The sequence below is a fragment of the Aulostomus chinensis genome, chromosome 13 (assembly GCF_037954235.1).
Source record: "Aulostomus chinensis isolate RoL2024-O1b breed Wild chromosome 13, RoL_Achi_v1.0, whole genome shotgun sequence".
Classification (NCBI taxonomy): Eukaryota; Metazoa; Chordata; class Actinopteri; order Syngnathiformes; family Aulostomidae; genus Aulostomus; species Aulostomus chinensis.
The window spans coordinates 9635918-9654720 of record NC_141332.1 but is presented as its reverse complement, the minus strand read 5'-3'; the positions used below and the strand labels follow the sequence as shown (position 1 = coordinate 9654720).

Below are 18803 nucleotides of genomic sequence, written 5' to 3'. Positions count from 1 at the left end.
ACGGGCCAAAATGCCATACAGTGAAGGGGAGTTCGTTAAAAAATGCCTCGGTGATGTTGAAATCTCGTCTCCTGAAAACAACCAACTACAACAAATGGCATCAGACATCCAACTGTCCCGCCACACTGTTGAACACAGACTATCCGACATTAACAAGGCTATTGAATCACAGTTGCACTCTGACCTTCAAGCATGGGAGTATTTTACTGTCGCGTTAGATGAGAGCTGGGAAATACAAGACAAGCCTCAGTTAGCAATATTTGCACGGTCTGTGTCAAACGATTGTTTGATCAAAGAAGAACTCCTTGATATTGTGCCATTAAAACACAGAACCCGTGGCATAGATGTGAAAGGAGCAATCATGGCTGCATTTGCGAAATCAAATCTGCCCATACCAAAACTAACTACAATAGACATGGATGGGGCGCCAGCCATGATCGGATATGTGAACGGGCTTGTGGGGCTGTGCAAAGCTGACCAAACATTTCCCAAGTTTTGGAATTTCCACTGGATCATCCACAGGGAGCAACTTGTGTCTAAATCGTTGAAATTGGACAACGTCAAGAAGCCTGTGATGGTAATCGTCAACTACAGCCGCACACATGCGCTTAACCACAGACAATCAAGAATCTCATCGCTGAGCTGGACCAAGGGCTTCCAGGTGACCTGCCACTGCGCTGCACTGTGATCCAGGTACTGTCTCGCTTGTTTCAGCTTTTGGATGCTGTGAAACTGTTCATGGAAGAGAAGGACAAGGACTAACCCAAGCTCTCGGACCTCGAGTGGCCTTTTTGGTCGACAAGCTGTCACTTGGACAGACTGAACCTGACCTTACAGGGTAAGTTAAATGCTGCCTGACCTGGTGCAAAGTGTGTTTGCATTTGTCAACAAACTGAAGCTGTTCAAGGCCCATATTCTAAAGGAGATTTGACACATTTTCCCATTCTGCTAAAGGCCAGCAGGCAAGTCACAAGCACCACCCTGAATAAGCAAAGAGCCAGATATGCAACACTGGTTGTAACCTACAAGAAAGCTTTGTGGCCCAGTTCCATGATCCACAACTGAAAAGGCCACAGATTACATTCCACGTCGACCCATTCAATGCTGAGACGGAGTGTTTGAAAGCCCCGCTAGTCACACATGAGGCTGCAACTGAGTTGGAGATGATCGATCTTTGTGAGGAGGACCAATTGAAACCTGCTTTAAGGGAAGGGACCATTGAGTTCTGGAAAAGTGTGCCAATGGAAAAATACCCCAATGTCAAACAGGCTGCGCTTAAGATACTGTCAAAGTTTGGGTCAACATGCGTCTGCGAGTCTGTGTGTTCTACTCTGAAACACGTGAGATCAAAGCATCGATCTGGACTGACTTACACCCATGTGAAGAATTGCTTTGAGTGGTAACAAAGGAATACAAGCCAGATTTGAAGAAGGTTGTTCAAGGCAAGGAATGCCAGAAGTCCCACAAAGTAAATTCATAGGAAAAGAAAACGCTATTGTTATTTATTATATATTTGTTTTGGATTTGGTTGAACTGGGAGTTTGTCTGTGTCAGACAGAGCACACAATGTTCATGTTGAAAATGACTGGCCTGTGGTCTTAGTACTGTAGGAGTCAATTTCTGTCATTATCATGTTGGTGTGTGACATTTACAATAAATCTGGCTGAGCAAAGGTATGTGTGTGTGTAGTGGCGGAGCCTTCGCAAACCAACAACCGAGAATTGCAAATTTGTGACGATGTATCTCATGAATTAGCTCAATAACATACTTACATATATAATTTATCACATTTATTTCACAACAGAACAAGGTCTGGACCTGTTCTGACCTCTGTTGTGATGTGGCGTGGTGTATTAAAATCTAGGTAATCCAATAAATTGATTTTTGAGGGGGAGGATGTTCCATTGGGGGGTGAAATATAAAGAGGCACGGGAGGTTCGTCTATGTTGTAAATTCACCGGGAAGATGTTTTTAGTCGACTCAACTGAGAAATTTCCTCCGTGTGGCTCTTCTGATGCTCTATGTAGCTCCACGTGATGTTCTTATACACATACATGACACTCAGAATGTTGGTGACATGACGGGAGCAGAACTCCAACATCACTGAGGATCCCAAGGAGTCAGAATTAAGATATGAAAGCCAGAATGTCATCATAATGTGATGTCACAGTGTGATGACTGTTCTGTCCGATTGCTGCCACGCCCCTTCAGTGTTGCTCCTGGCTTACTGCTTTGGGGGGTAAGATCAATATCACATGCTAACACAGGAGGACAATAAATACCACACAAAAAAACTTTGTTTTGCAAACTACACTTTCCTCCCTGGGCTGCAGAGCCTCTCACTGTCTTTGAGGAAGCTCAGGTGAATTTCATGTATATCAAAGAACAATTTATCCTACTTTGTTAACGTGAATACTGGAAATACTGACTAGACTTGAAGAAGAATGGCTAAAGACCAAAATGACAAACTTTTATTCAAATTAAAAACAGTTATGGTGTTGAACGTAAAGTCCATTTTATTTGTACAACAGTGGAGCCGGCAGTCATCGCAGCTCCGGGGTGGTGACCCCCAAACTGGGAGAGTGGCTCCAGCAGAGTCCAGGTCCAACATCTTGAGGCCTCCATCCCGAGGTGGGTCCTAGGAACAGCTGAGATACTGCAGGACCCTCAAACTCCCAGGCCTCTGGGAGAGGACCTCGAGGAGGACACGCTCCACCCGTGTGTGTGTGTGTGTGTGTATACCCACACACATCTCTCCATCCCTTTTCTACCTCTTATCCTGTTGAGGGTGGTGGGGGGTGGAGCCTATCCCAGCAGCCTTCAGGTGAGAGGCGGGGTTCACCGAGAACCGAGAATTGTGACGATGTATCTCATAAATTAGCTCAATAACATACTTACATATATAATTTATAACATTTATTTCACAACAGAACAAGGTCTGGACCTGTTCTGACCTCTGTTGTGATGTGGCGTGGTGTATTAAAATCTAGGTAAGTCCAATAAATTGATTTTTGAGGGGGAGGATGTTCCATTGGGGGGTGAAATATAAAGAGGTGGGGGGGGGGGGGGCGCACACCACTTTCTCTAACCTGCAGATTTAGAAAATCAAGATCAGAACTCAAAAATCAGACATCATCATGAGCCATGCTTAGTTGATCTTGGTGAACATTTTATTACTGTGCCAATCGCTCCAGCCAACAGTAACAAGAAAACATCAAAACATGGAGGCAGCTTGAGTGGGTGGCGGTGCTCCTGGTCCCCCTCCATCAAACCCTGTAGATGAGCTCCGTCCCTCCCGCTTGCCTCCTGATCGAGGTGCTGGCGTACCATCGTCCTAGGGTCATCGGCACCTCGATCAATATGCTGAATAGCGCCGTGCCTTCCTCCTCATCCTCCTTGGATGGAACGGCTCAGGCTCCCCAGAAATATCCAGCTCAATTTTTGGGAGAGGCTCTTCACCGCCGTAGGTCACCGTCACCTGGCAGAGGCTGCCGGGGCCAGAGTCCTCCACTGAGATGACGGGCCGGTTAAGCCTCTCCCAGAGCTTGGCCTTAATCTGGGTGCCAAGCTCCAGGCTGTAGGGGAGGAGGTGTCCATACTCAGATCTGTGAGGAGGGAAAAGAAGCAACATTAGAAAGAGACAAAACTCTGGATGGAGAAACAGATTTGGACGTGATTGGAAAAATATGATGATGTAACTGCAGGCTTCTAGAACCTACCTCATCATCTCAGCCACCACCTCCTGATGGATGGCCTTGTAGCTCTCCACTGACATATTATGAACACGCAGTTCCTCGGGCTCCTGAGGAACTGCGTGAGGACGGGGAAGAAACGTTGACGGCACGGGCAGGTCGTCAGGGTTTATGAAGCCTGACGGCTTTGGGCCCAGCACCAGTGGCTTTCCCTTCACGGGACGAGGGGCCTGCTTCCTCCTCCTTCTTGAAGGAGGCTTCTTGTAGGGCACCTGTGGAGAAGGAGGCACATAGAATAGATAGTCAGGAGCAAAGTAACCTCTCAGTCAACAACATGTCAGCATCCAACAAATGAAAACACATGTAGTAGAAAAGCTTGGACAGTTTAGAGATTCTCCACCCATGAAGGCCAGCCTCATGGTGCGTTTTGTAAGGCCATCTGCTCCTGCATTTATGGATTCTATTATGTTCTGAATCATCTTGGACTGACACTCTAAAGCTGGAGAATCCGACGTCTCACCTGGTTGCGGGTGCTCTGCTCCCTCTTCGCAGCACGGGAGGTTCGTCTATGTCGTAAATTCATAGGGAAGATGTTTTTAGTCGACTCAATTGAGAAATTTCCTCCGTGTGGCTCTTCTGATGCTCTATGTAGCTCCACATGATATTCTTATACACATACATGACACTCAGAATGTTGGTGACATGACGGGAGCAGAACTATAACATCAGTGAGGATCCCAAGGGGTCAGAATTAAGATATTAAAGCCAGAATGTCATCATAATGTGATGTCACAGTGTGATGTGTGTGTGTGTGTGTGGAGAAGGGATGGGGTGATGTTCATGTGTGCCCATGTGTATGATGTGGCTCTTGGCAGTAAAATATTTGGCTCTTGGTCTCTGACTGGTTTGCAACCCCTGCCTTAACCTTTTGGATTGTATTTGGATATGTTGGTCCTTATTTTATATGTTGACAGCAAAATTGTTGTCGGACAACCTTGAGTCTTAAGATTGTATTTCAATGTAAAGGAATTGGTGTGCGTGTGTGTGTGTGTGTGTGTGTGTGTGTGTGTGTGTGTGTGTGTGTGTGTGTGTGTGTGTGTGTGTGTGTTCAGGCTATGGATTGAAGTTGATGATGTCAGCTATTGTATCTGTGCTCCCATACATCTGTGTGTCCACATCCACTGCCTCCCATCACCCCTGCATCATCTTTCCCCAGTAATTTCTCCCTGTAATGAAAGTTTCTCTGCCCATCAGTGACTGAAAATGATACTGGGAATATTAATAAGGGGCTCTTAAAAAAGAAATTACATTTTATCAGAGCTGAGATTAAATTAGCAACCACAAGATGTGAGGGAACAAAGCTAATGGAGGTAGATGACAGCATCCGTCAGTCAACAAACTATTTAGGTCATTCCCTACCTGACCTTGTCCCACACACACTTATCATTCTCCCTCTCATACACACACGCACACACACACACACACACACACACACACACACACACACACACACACTCAGATATGATGTGGATCATGAGAGGAAGCATGATTCAAAACCTGCCTGAGCTTCCTCTGATATGTCTAATATCACAATACGTATGCTGTGGAGATGTCTTTCCTTTGAAAGCATACAGTCACACAAGTTCAGACACATTTGATCAGTAACACCCTGTAATTGGATTCTCTTCTTTCATTGTACCTGATATATTTAAATCTACAACAGGCCTGAGAAGCTGTATTTCAATGTACAACTCAGGATTGCCTCAGATGGTGTCAGTAAATACATTTTCCTCATGGCGCGTATCTCTGTAAAACAAACATCCATGCACAGTGTGACCATTATCCTGCAGACGAAGATTTCAATACAATACATTAAAGAGGGTTTGCAATACATTTGTGCAGGCAGAATCATTCAGAAACAGGTTTATCAGAGATAAAGTTAGTCTGTGTATATGAGTCTACTTTCCCATGGAGAGACAATCTGCGGGTTGTAGGATAAAGGTGTATCTGATAAGAAATATATTGTGTAATAGTAAGAAAAATGAGGTGACTTTCCCTTCAGAACAATGGTTTCTTCTATAAATGCCATTTGATATGGACTTTTTATCTCATGCTGTACGTGTCTATCTATTTGCTGGGTGGATCACAGTAATCCTTTCTCCCCCTCACTCGCTTTCATTTCTGCCTATTTGCCTCTTTAATATTTTTCTCTCCTGACACCCTTTCACACAGACTCGCACACACACACACACACACAGGCACACACACACTTTCTTTTTGTCTCCCCAGGTGTGCGCTGGTCCAGGTGTATGTCTTCACGGGAGCTCATCACTGCTCTAATGAGAATGATCACCACTCATCTGTCTTCATCCACATCCAACAGAGAGCACCTGCTACTGTCTGTGAGTGTGTGTGTGTGTGTAAGTGTGTGTGTGTGTGGGGGGGGCATGTAGGTTAGCTTTTGGCTTTATGTCAAAATAGCATTCACTTCATGCAAGCATTAGGGACCCATCAATGGGATCTTTAAGATATTTGGTGATTCAAAACCTGATAAGTCAAATAAAACAAACAAATTAAAAAAAAGACAAGCCTGGTTAAGTCAAGTGGAGTTCATGCAAGTGGAGATATGTGTTGATGATGAGATATGCGTATCATATCACTAAAACTACACATTGAGACTGTGTATCCATTTTATCAGCATCCTTCACAGCAAAAATGGAGCCAGCTCTGTAGACCAGCCTCCAAACACCCGGAGACAGTATGATAAAAGAAACTCCACAGAAAGTGGAGACCGATCACTTTCAGCCCTATAAACCTCAGTGTTACTACTTTAAACACAAATAGTAGTACAGTCATGGAGAGGACAGCAGAAATGATAATCAGCCCTGTAACGTCCCTTGAAAACAACTTGTGACTCCAGAATTGGACCGTTGAACCATCAGATATTTTATTAATTATCACCCAATTAGGCCTATACAATTTCTAGAAAACTGGTGAGTGCAATGGCTGCAAAAAGCCTACAACCTGTTTTAAAATAACCCAGGACCTAAGGCTCCCTCGACACACTAAATAGAACTGGCAAGGACCTCTAAAACTTTTATTTCTCCACCTCTCTAACAGTTGCATGCATCTGCAACATGACCTTTCAAAATTACCTTGACCTTATGGCTTTCCAAAAAACTTGTGTTCAAACGGTCAAAGAAGAAACCGTCCTATTGAGCCTGGGTCTGCTCAAAATTCCTGCCTGTTCAAAGGCAGGTTTTTGTCACCACTGTTGCAGATGTGCTTGTTCATGTTGAACGGTTGCTGTTAATTATTTGAAAGTGTGTTTGTAGACTTACCCTACTTGTGAAGCTTCATGGTGCTATACAAGTAAAACTGACTCTGCTTAAGTCTGACGTGACATTGACCTTTGACTTTTCACAAAAGTTTATTTTATTTTATTTTATTTTTTTTAGTTTCACTGGATGTTTTGAAATAATTCCCTTAAGGCATTCCTCAGAGACGGAGGGACTGACAGTGACCTTGACCTTTGACAAAATCTTTGCAATTCGTTTTTCAATCCCAGTGGATATTGGAGTCAAATCTGAAGAAATTCCGTAAAGGATTCCTTTGATAGCACATAAAATAGAATGAAATGGCTGAAGGCTGGTATAAAAACACACCCTAAAAAAAGTTCAGATCCTTGAAGTTTACTGTCTGCACTGTTCAAGAATGAGACTGAGCCAGGCCCATTAACGCTCTCTCCCTCTGGTCCAGTCTCTTTTCTGTCCTTCAGCCTCCTGCAGCATCTTATTAATCCAATCACTGCTTGCCATCTGTCCTTCTATCATGTCCCTTCACATTTAAAAGTGACGCTCTTCCTCATTGTTCCTCATGATTATCTCACAGGCACCCTTCACCAACCCCATTCCACCTTCCACCTGGGGACTCAGGACTCCTTGCCGGGGCAGGCTCAGACACCCTCCTGCAGAGATCTCTGTCAGGATCTGCTCCAGCCCGAATCGCACCATTTATGGAGACTGAGTCTGCACTCAAAATTCCATATAAATAAACTGCATTGCAGCATATACTTGTGGTTAGGTCACTACAAGTTAAATCACCTTTTATGTAAATGATCTTACCTTACCGTACTGTTTTTAAATATTCTTGAAAAATCAATTAACACCTATAATCGCAATTTTTTGTTTTTTTTTAGTATCTCATTTAATACTCTGAAGCTGGGCGGTCCTCTTTCCCTTTTGATATATTCTATTCAGGCCTGTTTTTGAAAACCTGTTTACTTAAAACTGAGTCAGGAGAGACAGAGAGATTGGATTTACTCCCTAAAGGCTGCATCACTTGGCTATTGTCAAAGTCTAAGTAGATTTTATGTAAAACTCCCAAACCATGCTGTTAGTATTGACCAAACAACAAAATGCTTGTTCATTTTTTTTTCAATCCAATTAGTTTTCTTGTGGCTTTCTGACAGCTCGTTTATATCGGTGAGTGAGCACTGGATGTGTAATTGTTAGTGTGTGCTTACTATTGTGTGGAGAATCTTGTAGCTTTGATTTCTATAGAAATACAAACTGAATGGATTTATATCTGAGATTAATAGGGGAACATAGTGACTGGCTATTGATTTCTCTCTGCGATCAAATTGAATCAAAGCTCACGTGTGCAGCACATGGAGCAGCTTTGCCATCATACACTCTGTGGCTCATCTTATTGGTCCACTAAAACAGTGCTCTCTCTCTGAGTTAACTTGTGGTTTTTAGAGTGTCCAAGACTGGAGCTTAAGTTATCTGGATTCTCCGGAACCATTTTCCTATTTTCCACTTTGGGTCAGACACCCTCTCTATGGAGGTTTTGGCTCTGAACTCCCCTTTGGATAGAAACCATCACTAGATCTGGCCCAGCTTCGCTTTGGCCCATCCCTTAGTTATGCTGCTGCTATAGGCCAGGACAGCCAGGAGACTTCCCATGATGCACTGAGAGGCACTCTCCTCCTCCATCTGTACACATTCATACTATATTGATGCATTTTAGCAACTCTGAAGCTGTTTCTACCTCTAGACCTAAAGAGTTTGGATCCATGCAGATAGATCGTTCCACCATACTGAACCTCCATGATTCTGCTCAACACCCACTTGTCGACAGCAGTTGTTGTTATAAATCTGTATTTTCATTTCTGTGCATACCTGAACTTGTATGATGTTCAATTCATTTTGTTTCACCCTCTCTCTTGCTTCAGGAGTTTATCAGTGTTTGATTGTGATTATTATTTTTCTTTGTCATTTAAGTGACATTTAAAGGTGTCTCATCTACTGATGGTTGTCGTGCAGAACAATATTTTGCTTATGTATGTCGAGTCTGCAATTTAAAATAAAGAACTTGATTTTATGTTACAGGAATTTTAACCTTGCCACTAGGGATGAACCCAAATTTGAAAAAGTCATAGGATAAACGTAGAAAAAATGCTCCTCCTGGACCATCACTTTACCGTGGCGGAGGTGTTTGAGTGCTCTAAGGACCCTAGGAGCTCTGGTAGGATCATCCTAGGTTGTAGGTCTATGATCAATTTCATAGTCGTATCATCTGAACTGCAGCCATATGTTCTGGACACTCGGAGATCCGTCCTGGGTATCTCAAGGCTCTGGATGTTGTAGGTCTATCGTGGTTGACACATCTGTGCAACATTGCGTGGACATTGGGGGCGGTGCCTTTGGAGTGGCAGACAAGGGTGGTGGTCCCCATTTTTAAGAGAGGGGACCAGAGGCAGTGTTACAACTATGGGGAGATCACACACTTCAGCCTCCCTGGAAACGTCTACGCCAGGGTACCAGAGAGGAGGATCAGGGTGATAGTCCTCTGATCGAGGAGGAGCAATGTGGGTTTAATCCCGGCCATGGAACCATGAATAAGCTCTTTACCCTCACTAGGTTGCTGGAAGGGGCATTGGCATCATGTGGGCCACATGTGTTTTGTGGATTTGGAGAAGGCCTATGACCTTGTTCCCGGGGGCATCCTGTAGGGGGGTACTCGGGGAGTATGGGGCGGATGGCCCCTTACAAAGGGCCGTTCAGTATCTCTACCAAAGGAGTGAGAGCCTGGTTCGCGTTGCCAGCAGTACGTCAGACTTGTTCCCAGTGAGGGTTGGACACCACCAGGGCTGCCCCTTGACACCGGTTCTGTTCATAACTTTTATGGACAGAATTTCTAGGCGCAGCTTGGTGGTGGAGACTGTCAAGTTTGGTGGCAGGAGGATGTCGTCTGCAAAAGGTCCTCTTAGCTCCATCAAACAACAACATCCAGCTCCTGCAGGGGCAGTTAGGCAGAATGAGAAGCAGCTGGGATGAGAATCAGCACCTCCAAATCTGAGACCATGGACTGCCCACTCTGGGTCGGGGGGGGGGGGGGGGTCCTGCCACGGGGGGAGGAGTTTAAGTATCTCAGGATCTTGTTCACAAGTGAGAGTAGGCTGGAGCAGGAGATTGACAGGAAGATTGGAGCAGTGTCCGCAGTGATGCTGCAGTTGTGGTAAAGAGGGAGTTTAGCCAAAAGATGTTCTCAATTTACTGGTCAGTATATGTTCCGACCCTCACCTATGGTCTTGAGCTCTGGGTGATGATTGAAGAAGGAGATCATGAATACAAGCGGCCGAAATGAGTTTCCTCTGCAGAGTGTCTGGGCTCTCCTTAAGCCCCTTTCACTAAAACGCGGGTCAACACAGGTTTTTCGGCACTCTGAAAGTGTTGACTCGGCATTTCGGCCCGCATCGACCAACTCGCCGAGCGACCCAGGTGTTTAGTGGCACGGCTTGGCTTGCCTACAGTGTGAAAAAGACAACCCACGTCATCTCAGGTTTCACGCAACCTTCCAGTTGCATCCTGATTTTGTCACTGTGCCGCCTGTCAGGCTTCGCCTGTAGCTTCTTCGGCTCCCTTCCAGACTCGCCAAAAACTCCATCCTCCTTCGCTGCATTGGCGCTCAGACATTTTCCAATCTGCACCGAGTTTGTATGCTTTGCAAAAGAGACAACGTTACAATGCACGCAACGACAACGCTAACGTTCGATTCAACAACGTCCATGTTGACGTTGTCTACCTCTCAGCGTTCAGGCTCACATTTATGTGAAATGATGACGTTGTCAGGGCAATGACGTATAAGAGACAAAAACACAGGCACGCAGCCCTCACAGCGGGTCAGACCCAGGTCTTCTGGAAGCTTGAATGCACCCTAATGCCGAGCAAACGCAGGTCCAAAAACTTGCGTCGACACGCGTTTTTCAGTGTAAAAAGGGTATGAGAGATAGATATCCCGGAGGGACTCAGATGGAAGGAGGCTTCAGGGCCAACCCAGGACACGCTGGAGGGATTATATATCTCGGCTGGCCTGGGAATGCCTCGGGATGCCCCGGAAGAGCTGGAGGAAGTGGCTGGGGAGAGGACGGTCTGGGCTTCCTTGCTGAGGCTGCGGCCCCCGCACTCTGATAAATGGAGGAAGACGAGACGAGAAAGAAAATGTAAACAGATTTTTTTTTATGATCCATAGCATGTCATTTTTTGGAATGGGATATAACCTGAATGCATTCCTTTCAATGTCACTGGATGGATAGGGCAGCTTTATAAGATCAACAATGATTGAGTGAAACATTGATTGAGTCCCATTGACTGTCACAGGCAGCTCACACATAGTTGTGCGACGCTACTTCCAGTCCCAGCTATTCCTTCATCACATAAGCACTCATTTCTTCCATAACATTCAGTCCTTAAACAAAAATTCACCCAAAAAGTGTATTTTCAAGCTGTCATACATGTGGCCTTAACCTCACAAAGACATTGTTTTTCATTTCTGTATCACTTCTTTCTGACTACAGAATGCAGACAGAGTTGGCTAAACATTTTGCGTAAAGCATTTGGTGCCCATAGCAACAAACTCCAGGTGCTCTAGCTTCCTCCCACAAACCAAATAAATGCCAGTGAGGTTAACTTAACACTCTTAATTTCACATATTTGTGAGTGGTTGATTGTCTTTTTTTGTCAGCCCAGCAATAAACTGACCATAGTTTTGCAAAACATAAAAGAAAAATCGAAAAAAAAAGGTTATTTCCCCCAATTATTAAACTTATGCAATGCTTGGTAAATATGTTAAAAATATATGGATTATGTGTGGTATTGTGAGGTACATTCAAATGCTTCTAAAAAATTCTATTTCCAACTGATTTTCTGGTGGGTAAAAAAACATTTCATAATCATTTCAGTATCAAAAATTCGCAGGTATTTACAGATTTTGCGCACTTCAGTTTTCACTGACAGTGCACTGACAAATCCTCGCTACAAAAAACATCTTGGAAAGGTTGTTTCCCCTCACTTTGTAAACATGCTGTTTTACTGTTCTGTACATTGGTCCTCCAGGTATACAACACCAGCACCAGTGGCAGTGACAGTGATGGAGACAAAAGGTCAAGTATGACACGGTGGCTATGGAGTGGGAACAGCAATGAGCACTTTGACATTTCAGGTCCAAATTCGTGCACTGCATCTTCATCCTTTGGGGAAAGTAAATGACATCATGTTCCTTAGATATTCCAGGTGGCAGCATTGATTAGAAAACACTGCATCACATCACACGTGGGAAAAGTTGAGGATAAGGCAGGGTGCACGTGATAGACACAATAGGACTCCGGCAGGAAGGGAATATTTTAGATCATTTAGAAGATTTCTCAAATGGCTTGGCCCATCTTGTTAAACATTCGTTAAATTATGAAATGAATCCATCAAGGTATCTACTGTACGTGATACATGTGTAATATGGCTGCTGCAGAAAGCTTGCAACAGCATGATTGTATGATTGCCTGAATGAGGATTCAGCATATTCAAATCTAGAGCTATCAACTGTTGGCCCACGGGCCACATTCAGCCTGTAGAATTCATCCTGGTAAGCAAGAAATCACAGCGTTCTTTGATAAACCAGCTCTGGATGGATGAACCACTCTGCTCCACGCAGCCTGCTTCAGGGCGGACTGCAGCATGCAGGCAGAAAAGATAGATGAGGCAGACAAGAGTCAGAGAAAAGTGCTCTAAATTAGAAAAGTAGTGAAAACAGCACGGTAAGCAGATCAGTAGGAGTGACAGGAGGTGTTCAGATACACTGCTAAACCTGGGTCACTGGTATTTTTAAGATGCTCAGAGCCCCATGGAGAAAATACTTCCATGGGCAGTTCAGAAACCATCCATCTTCTATTTTAGGAAAGGTGTGGCTGAAACTTATTCCTCTTTGTGAATGAATATGCCATATGCAAGACTGAGGACAAAGTCTTAACCGGTTAGTTTGTTTATTTATTATTATTATTTATTTTATTTGTACAAGAATTTGTATCTGGGCCAAACATCAGAAGACACCAGCTCAATGGAGCCTTTTGTGCAGATTGTCTCAAGTGCCTTACTACCATGTACGCCACACTGACAAATGAATAAATCTGACAAGCATATATGACACCGTTCATCAATCACGCACGAGCGACACATAATTGCTTGGATTAAACAGCAAAAATTGTTCTGATTACTGTGACACTGTATTTTATTATTTGCAGATGATATCAAAGATAAAAGTGAGTGCACAATGATACTGCGACAAGCAGCGCTTCTCTTTGGAAATAACAGCAGTTTGATTGAGAAACATCATCCTGTTTTGTATTCATCTATTGTCAAGGATAAACACAGGAAAAAAAGTAGATGGTTCATTTCACTAACACATTGAATAGTTATAATCACTGTGCACTGTGGACCTGGGCAACAGATATCAAAATAAATGAGGAGTGAGAGTGTGTGTGTGTGTGTAGCGGTAATGAGACGTAGCAGCCTAATTAATGCCACAACTTCAGGGAGGGTGGGAGCAGGAATTACCTGTACTGCACTGTAATGATCCACTGAAAAGTTGTGTTCTACAAAGGTCCAGCCACCTGCATTCGTTTGTAGTGTTTGTGAGCGTCTGTGCTTAAATCAGTTTAATGTCCAGGTGGTTTGGACAGCAGAAGGTCCAGAGGGTGGACAAGTCATGGTGTTTGATTTCAGACAGTGGATTCAGCCATAAGGTAAGACCACCTGCCTCACAGTGAAGTGGGAAATCATTGACATTTAGAGGTGTCATCTGAGGTGACCGGGGGACCCACTGTGCTCACATGAGATGCTGCATCACAATATACATCAATATATGAACACAGCTGGCTGTACTGTACACTGATTCCCTGTCAATAGGCCCCGGCTCAGCAGTGCCTTCACATCTGGAGACATGCATAGGAGAGCTGAGGAGTGCAGAGGATGAACTGAGGGTGCAACTGTGGGAGTGCAAGAACTCATTCAGCAGGAAACTGGAAGCCAAACTCCAACAGAACATTAGCGATTCATTCACGGCAAGAACCAGTGGGCTGCCAGGAAAAGGCGGATGAACTTACCTCTGTCTTCAACAGGTTTATTTGAAATGTTTCACCACTCCACTGAGACGATGAGCTCCCTTCCTTGTCCACCTGTGACAAGTGGTCAGTGAGTAAGCCAACATGGCGAGGATCCAAGTCATGATTGTATGGCCCGGCTGCGCCAGCTAACTATCTGACCTCAATGACTCAAATCAGTGTCCTTCACTTTTCATGGGATGAAGTTGATGGAGAGGCTGGTCTTGGCCCAGTTTAGACTGCAGGTGAAAACATCCCCAGATCCACTTGCAGTTTGCCTCCAACCTTCTCTGGAAGTGAACTATGGCATCATCTGCACCGAGATGTTGCAGCAAGCTCAATTGGAACCGAAAGGAAGCGCCTGCCCTGAGAATTCTTTGATTGCTCCAGAGCTGTCAGCATCATACAGCCACTACAGAGGGAGAAGTTGCGAATGATGAAAGTGACACATTCACTGTTTCCTAGGTTCCAGACTACCAGACAGATAGACTCAGCTGTGCACCTCCAACTGTCAACTCAGTTCTGGTTCATACAATTTATTGAACTTCTCAGGACTGCAACACTGCTGGATGTACAATTGCTGGGTGGAAAGAGATTGGCTTTTGAATGAATTGGATGTCTAATTTGGGACAGGGAGATGATTTACTGAACAAGAGGGACGTATACTTTTTGTCAAAAGGTCAGGATGCACATTGCAGGTCCAACACCTTCGTTTTCCATAAAATACATAGAACAATGATTCCTGAGGACCAATTGAGCTGCTTAACCTTCCTCTTTTGTTAGCTTTCTGTTACTGTTCCTTATGTTAACCGGTCGGTTTTGACCCTTGTCTTAAATCTGCCATAAAATACCCTAAAACCAATTATTTATCATCCAATTTGTTTCTTACCTCTTGTTTATCTTGTTAGGCTTCCTTATCCATGAAAAGATTGGTTTTAATATTTATTTGTTGGCCCCCTGGGTCTTTTTGACAGCATCCCCTTTGTTTTCAATATAAAAAAAAATGTCAAATGAACCTCAAAGGAAATATATAAATAAATAAAAGGTTATTGCATTAACTGACAATTACAGAGGGGTATTAAAACACATTTTTTAAATGTTAAAAAAATACATATTTTTTAAAAAATATTTTTAACTACAGTAATGATGTTTTGAGTCAATTTTGACCCAATTATATATAAGGATAATTAATTATTTATATTAAATTATATATTTACTTCAAGAAAAAGGCAAAAAACAAGTCTTTTTTTCACAAATAGAACTTAAATATAAATACAAAATGAAAAGCAGAAGTAGTAATGATACAACATGGATTTGCAAGGTCAAACAACAACAACCAGTCAGGCAAATCAAGCTAACGGAATGTACTGGTTCCATGAAAACTTGATGTAGCCGTAGCTGTTGATGCTGATGTTGAGGCAGGGCTGGCTGAGGAGGGCGCTGGCGCCGGTGCTCTTAGTGTTAACACAAACAGCTGGTTTTCCCTTTGCTCCATGTGCATCTTGACAAGGGAACATCCTGGTTCCTCAAGAAACGTTCTCTTGTTTTTTTGTTTTTATTTTTTTGGTTGAGTTCCACCCTTCGAGAATGTGGGTCCACAACACAAATGCACTGTACGCAGACACACAACCATTGTCCATCTCCTGGTCATTGGCTGGCAAGCGTAGGTGGTAGTCAGCTTGTCCAGGTTGTCCACTCCGCTTTTGTTTTTGTTATAGTCCAGGATGATTATGGGCTTTTTGTCACGTCATGATGACACAGCTGCATCTTTGTGAAGAGTACATATAAGTATCACACTCCATTTTTTGGGGGGGGGGGGGGCAGTATGAAACAACACTGGTGGTGTCTGTGAGGAAAGTAGATCCCTCTCCTTCAACTGCAACATTTCAGCGTGCAGTTCAGTTCTTTTTTTCTGTTCGTTTTTTTTTTTTTACTGTACCCACGATGGTGAATTTCCCTCTGAGAAGTTCTTGTCGAAGGTTGAAGCTTGTTTAAAAAAAAAAATTGTCACAAGGTATATTATGACCCTGCAGTCCAGTAGACATACTGAGTACTACACATTTTCCTTTTTTTTTTCTTTCGGGGATGCTGCTGCAGATTTGCCTGTGTAAATCCGTCGAGTCTGTGCATAGCAGGGTTTTGACTGAAGCTCAAGAGGTTGGAGGAAGCGGTGGCTGTGGACTGTTGGCTGACAGTGGGTTTATAATTTCATTATTGTTTTATAATCTCATAACTTGATAGAAACTGACCCTAACGACACAAAGGTCATAATTTTCACCAGAGCATCTTCTAATTTAGACTATTTTTTTTATTCTATTTTATTTCAATAGGAGTTCCTGACAAAGTAAAAAAAAAAAATCTTCATGCAATTAACAAATTTATGTAGTACTTTTATGCATTTAAAACCTAAAAACAGTGCAGACCCTAACAGTAGAGGAAGGTCCTCATGGATACATGACGGTTGCTGCCACAGTTTCCCTCCACTTAAGGCTGATGATGTCGTTCTGCCTCCAGAAGTCAGGTCAATATGGTTGTATTTCCCTTTGTGGTTCCAACTGACACAAGCCATCTTTGGCCTCTGTCTCCTGTAGTGCCAGGTGTTTGTCCAGGGGAAGCCCTTCAATTAAGCAATTATCAACCCTAATTACAGCACAAAGAAGAAGGGAGATTTTACCTCGAGGGGCTTCAGTTTTGGCCCTTTACATGTGGTGGCCTAGTGGAATTGTAGATAATCTCCAAGAAATAACTGCAGTTGATTGGTCCGTGTTTTGACAGATTCTACTCTAAACATTCATCAAAGTGCACCCCAGCTAGGTGCTATAGAGTTTCAGTGCAAATGAGAAGCCATTGCACACAATCACTGAATGTCATTTTAGTCTGCTGTTTGGTTTCCATAACTGAACCAGTAAATTGGTGTGTGCATCTATCGAGGCCTGTGCCAAGAGGTTTTCACATGTGGAGAATGTAGAAGGTACCTCAAAACCCTGAGATGAAAGTGCTGTTTACACCTCTCTTGATCTCGTTCTCCTCATCCTTTTCTTTCCATCTTTTTTTTTTCTTTCTCACCAGTAGGTTGCAGGCCAGATAATGATACCTTTACTGCTTCAAAGGGCCTTTTCACTTGATAAGGAGAGTGGAAGCTGTATGTAGCCTAATGCACACACTGAGCTTGTTAAGGTAACCCTGCTCTAGACTGGTGTCCTCATTAGATCCCATACCCTTAGGGTCTTTGTTTTCATGAAATGTAGATATGAGACCTGACAGGACCACGAGTGTGAGTGTGAGTGTGAGTGTGTGTGTGTGTGTGTTTGTCAGGTTTTTTTCTTACTTCACCACACCATCCCGTAGGCAGGCTACTGATCTTCTCCAACAACAATAAATACAGCTGTACTGTGATGCTAATGAAGATGGAAAGAGACTGAGTGAGAGCAAGAGCAAGAGGAGGGGAGAAGATGAAAGGAGAAATATAAGTACTCTTCAACAGTGCTGCAGGTTCAAATGTAATTGTTCCCCCCTTGACTATCACTATAAGGTATCTAAGGTAGAGCAAACAGACTTGCCCCAAGGCCAAACTCCCACTGAGTCTTTGACTCTGATTATGTAATACAATCTCAGGGTGACTGATAGAATTAATCTGGGACTGTTTGTGTGTGAGATAGGAAGTGAGATAAAAAAATAAAAAAATAAATAATGGGAGGTTAGGAGGGGGATCGCTCCCTCCCTCATGGAGGTGCAAAGACAGAACAACGCACACACGCACACACGGGAAAGGTTGAATGTGCTTTGCTGGCAGCCGTCCTCATTTCCGTCTACAGGCAGGACTGAAGTGCCCTATTAGACAACCATTATTGCTGCTGATGGAATCTGTACTGTAACACTGACACAAACAAGATGGAGAGATCTGGGAACCATGCTGAGGCCACAGTGCCAGGACCCTCCAGGGAATGGGTGAGATTAAGCTCTACACCCTCATCGTCACATTCCTCAGCTGGGTCGGGGTGCCTAAGTAGCAGCCGTGTGTCAGCGTGCCGTCTCTGGTTCCCCTGGAGCTAAGACATGTTCAGCTAATTAAAATCTCTCTGTCCGTGTAACCTCCAGGAGACATGGGCAGTAGGAATGTAGAGATGGAGAGGTAGAGTATGAAAGAAATGGGTGGGCCCATCAGTGTCACAGACAGAGGCCAGGTACGCTGGGGGAAGACTGGAGAATCAAGACTTTTGAAGGAGAGAATGGTAAACAGAAATACGGTGCTCTGCCATGGAGAGGTCAGAAACCATTCCAGCTCAGCTCATTCAGGAGTTTACTCAATTTATTTGTCACGGTGGAGAATCAGGAAAAAAGAAGTTGTCGGGTGTGGTGAGGAAGCAATAGATGGGGACAGAATCTTCAGGCTTCACCTGTCTATTCACTGTCAAGAGATGCTATGTGAACTTACTTGTTTTCTTTCTTATCTGATTTCCGAAGGAAGAATGGACTCCAAGGCTGAGCAAACAGAGAAAAGGAAAGAAGGTGGCATGAAAAAGGAGAGCAGAAGTGTCAGGAACAATAGCGATGAAATAGGTGGCTAAGCAGCTAATTAGAGTTAGATTCTCTATGTTTTCTGATTCATTCTGCACAAGGTTGCTTGCTTGTGACCTGACTATTGCCATCTTACAATGCACTCTACTTAGGGAACA

General features: G+C 43.7%; 1 protein-coding gene and 1 long non-coding RNA gene across 2 annotated transcripts; both read right to left on the bottom strand.

The window, feature by feature from the left end:
* Positions 1 to 3134: 3134 nt before the first annotated feature.
* LOC147250796 (uncharacterized) lies at positions 3135 to 4350 on the bottom strand. Its single transcript, XM_086222543.1, has 3 exons — positions 4213 to 4350; positions 3720 to 3964; positions 3135 to 3605 (listed from the first exon to the last, which is right to left on the bottom strand). The coding sequence occupies exons 1-3, from the start codon at positions 4273 to 4275 to the stop codon at positions 3356 to 3358; spliced, it is 558 nt and encodes a 185-aa protein (XP_086078669.1). The 5' UTR covers positions 4276 to 4350; the 3' UTR covers positions 3135 to 3355.
* Positions 4351 to 15360: 11010 nt separating this feature from the next.
* On the bottom strand, positions 15361 to 18576 carry LOC147250795 (uncharacterized). Its single transcript, XR_015119017.1, has 3 exons — positions 18563 to 18576; positions 17456 to 17545; positions 15361 to 16767 (listed from the first exon to the last, which is right to left on the bottom strand). It is a non-coding gene; the product is annotated as an uncharacterized LOC147250795 (long non-coding RNA).
* Positions 18577 to 18803: the final 227 nt, after the last annotated feature.

Bases quoted from the DNA above. Each gene is read 5' to 3' on its own strand.
- LOC147250796 (XM_086222543.1), bottom strand. From the start codon at position 4,275: ATGAATTTACGACATAGACGAACCTCCCGTGCTGCGAAGAGGGAGCAG. The intron at 3,965-4,212 runs GTGAGACGTCGG...CCTTCTCCACAG, and splicing joins AGCAGAGCACCCGCAACCAG to GTGCCCTACAAGAAGCCTCC. The intron at 3,606-3,719 runs GTAGGTTCTAGA...CCCTCCTCACAG, and splicing joins GTGGTGGCTGAGATGATGAG to ATCTGAGTATGGACACCTCC.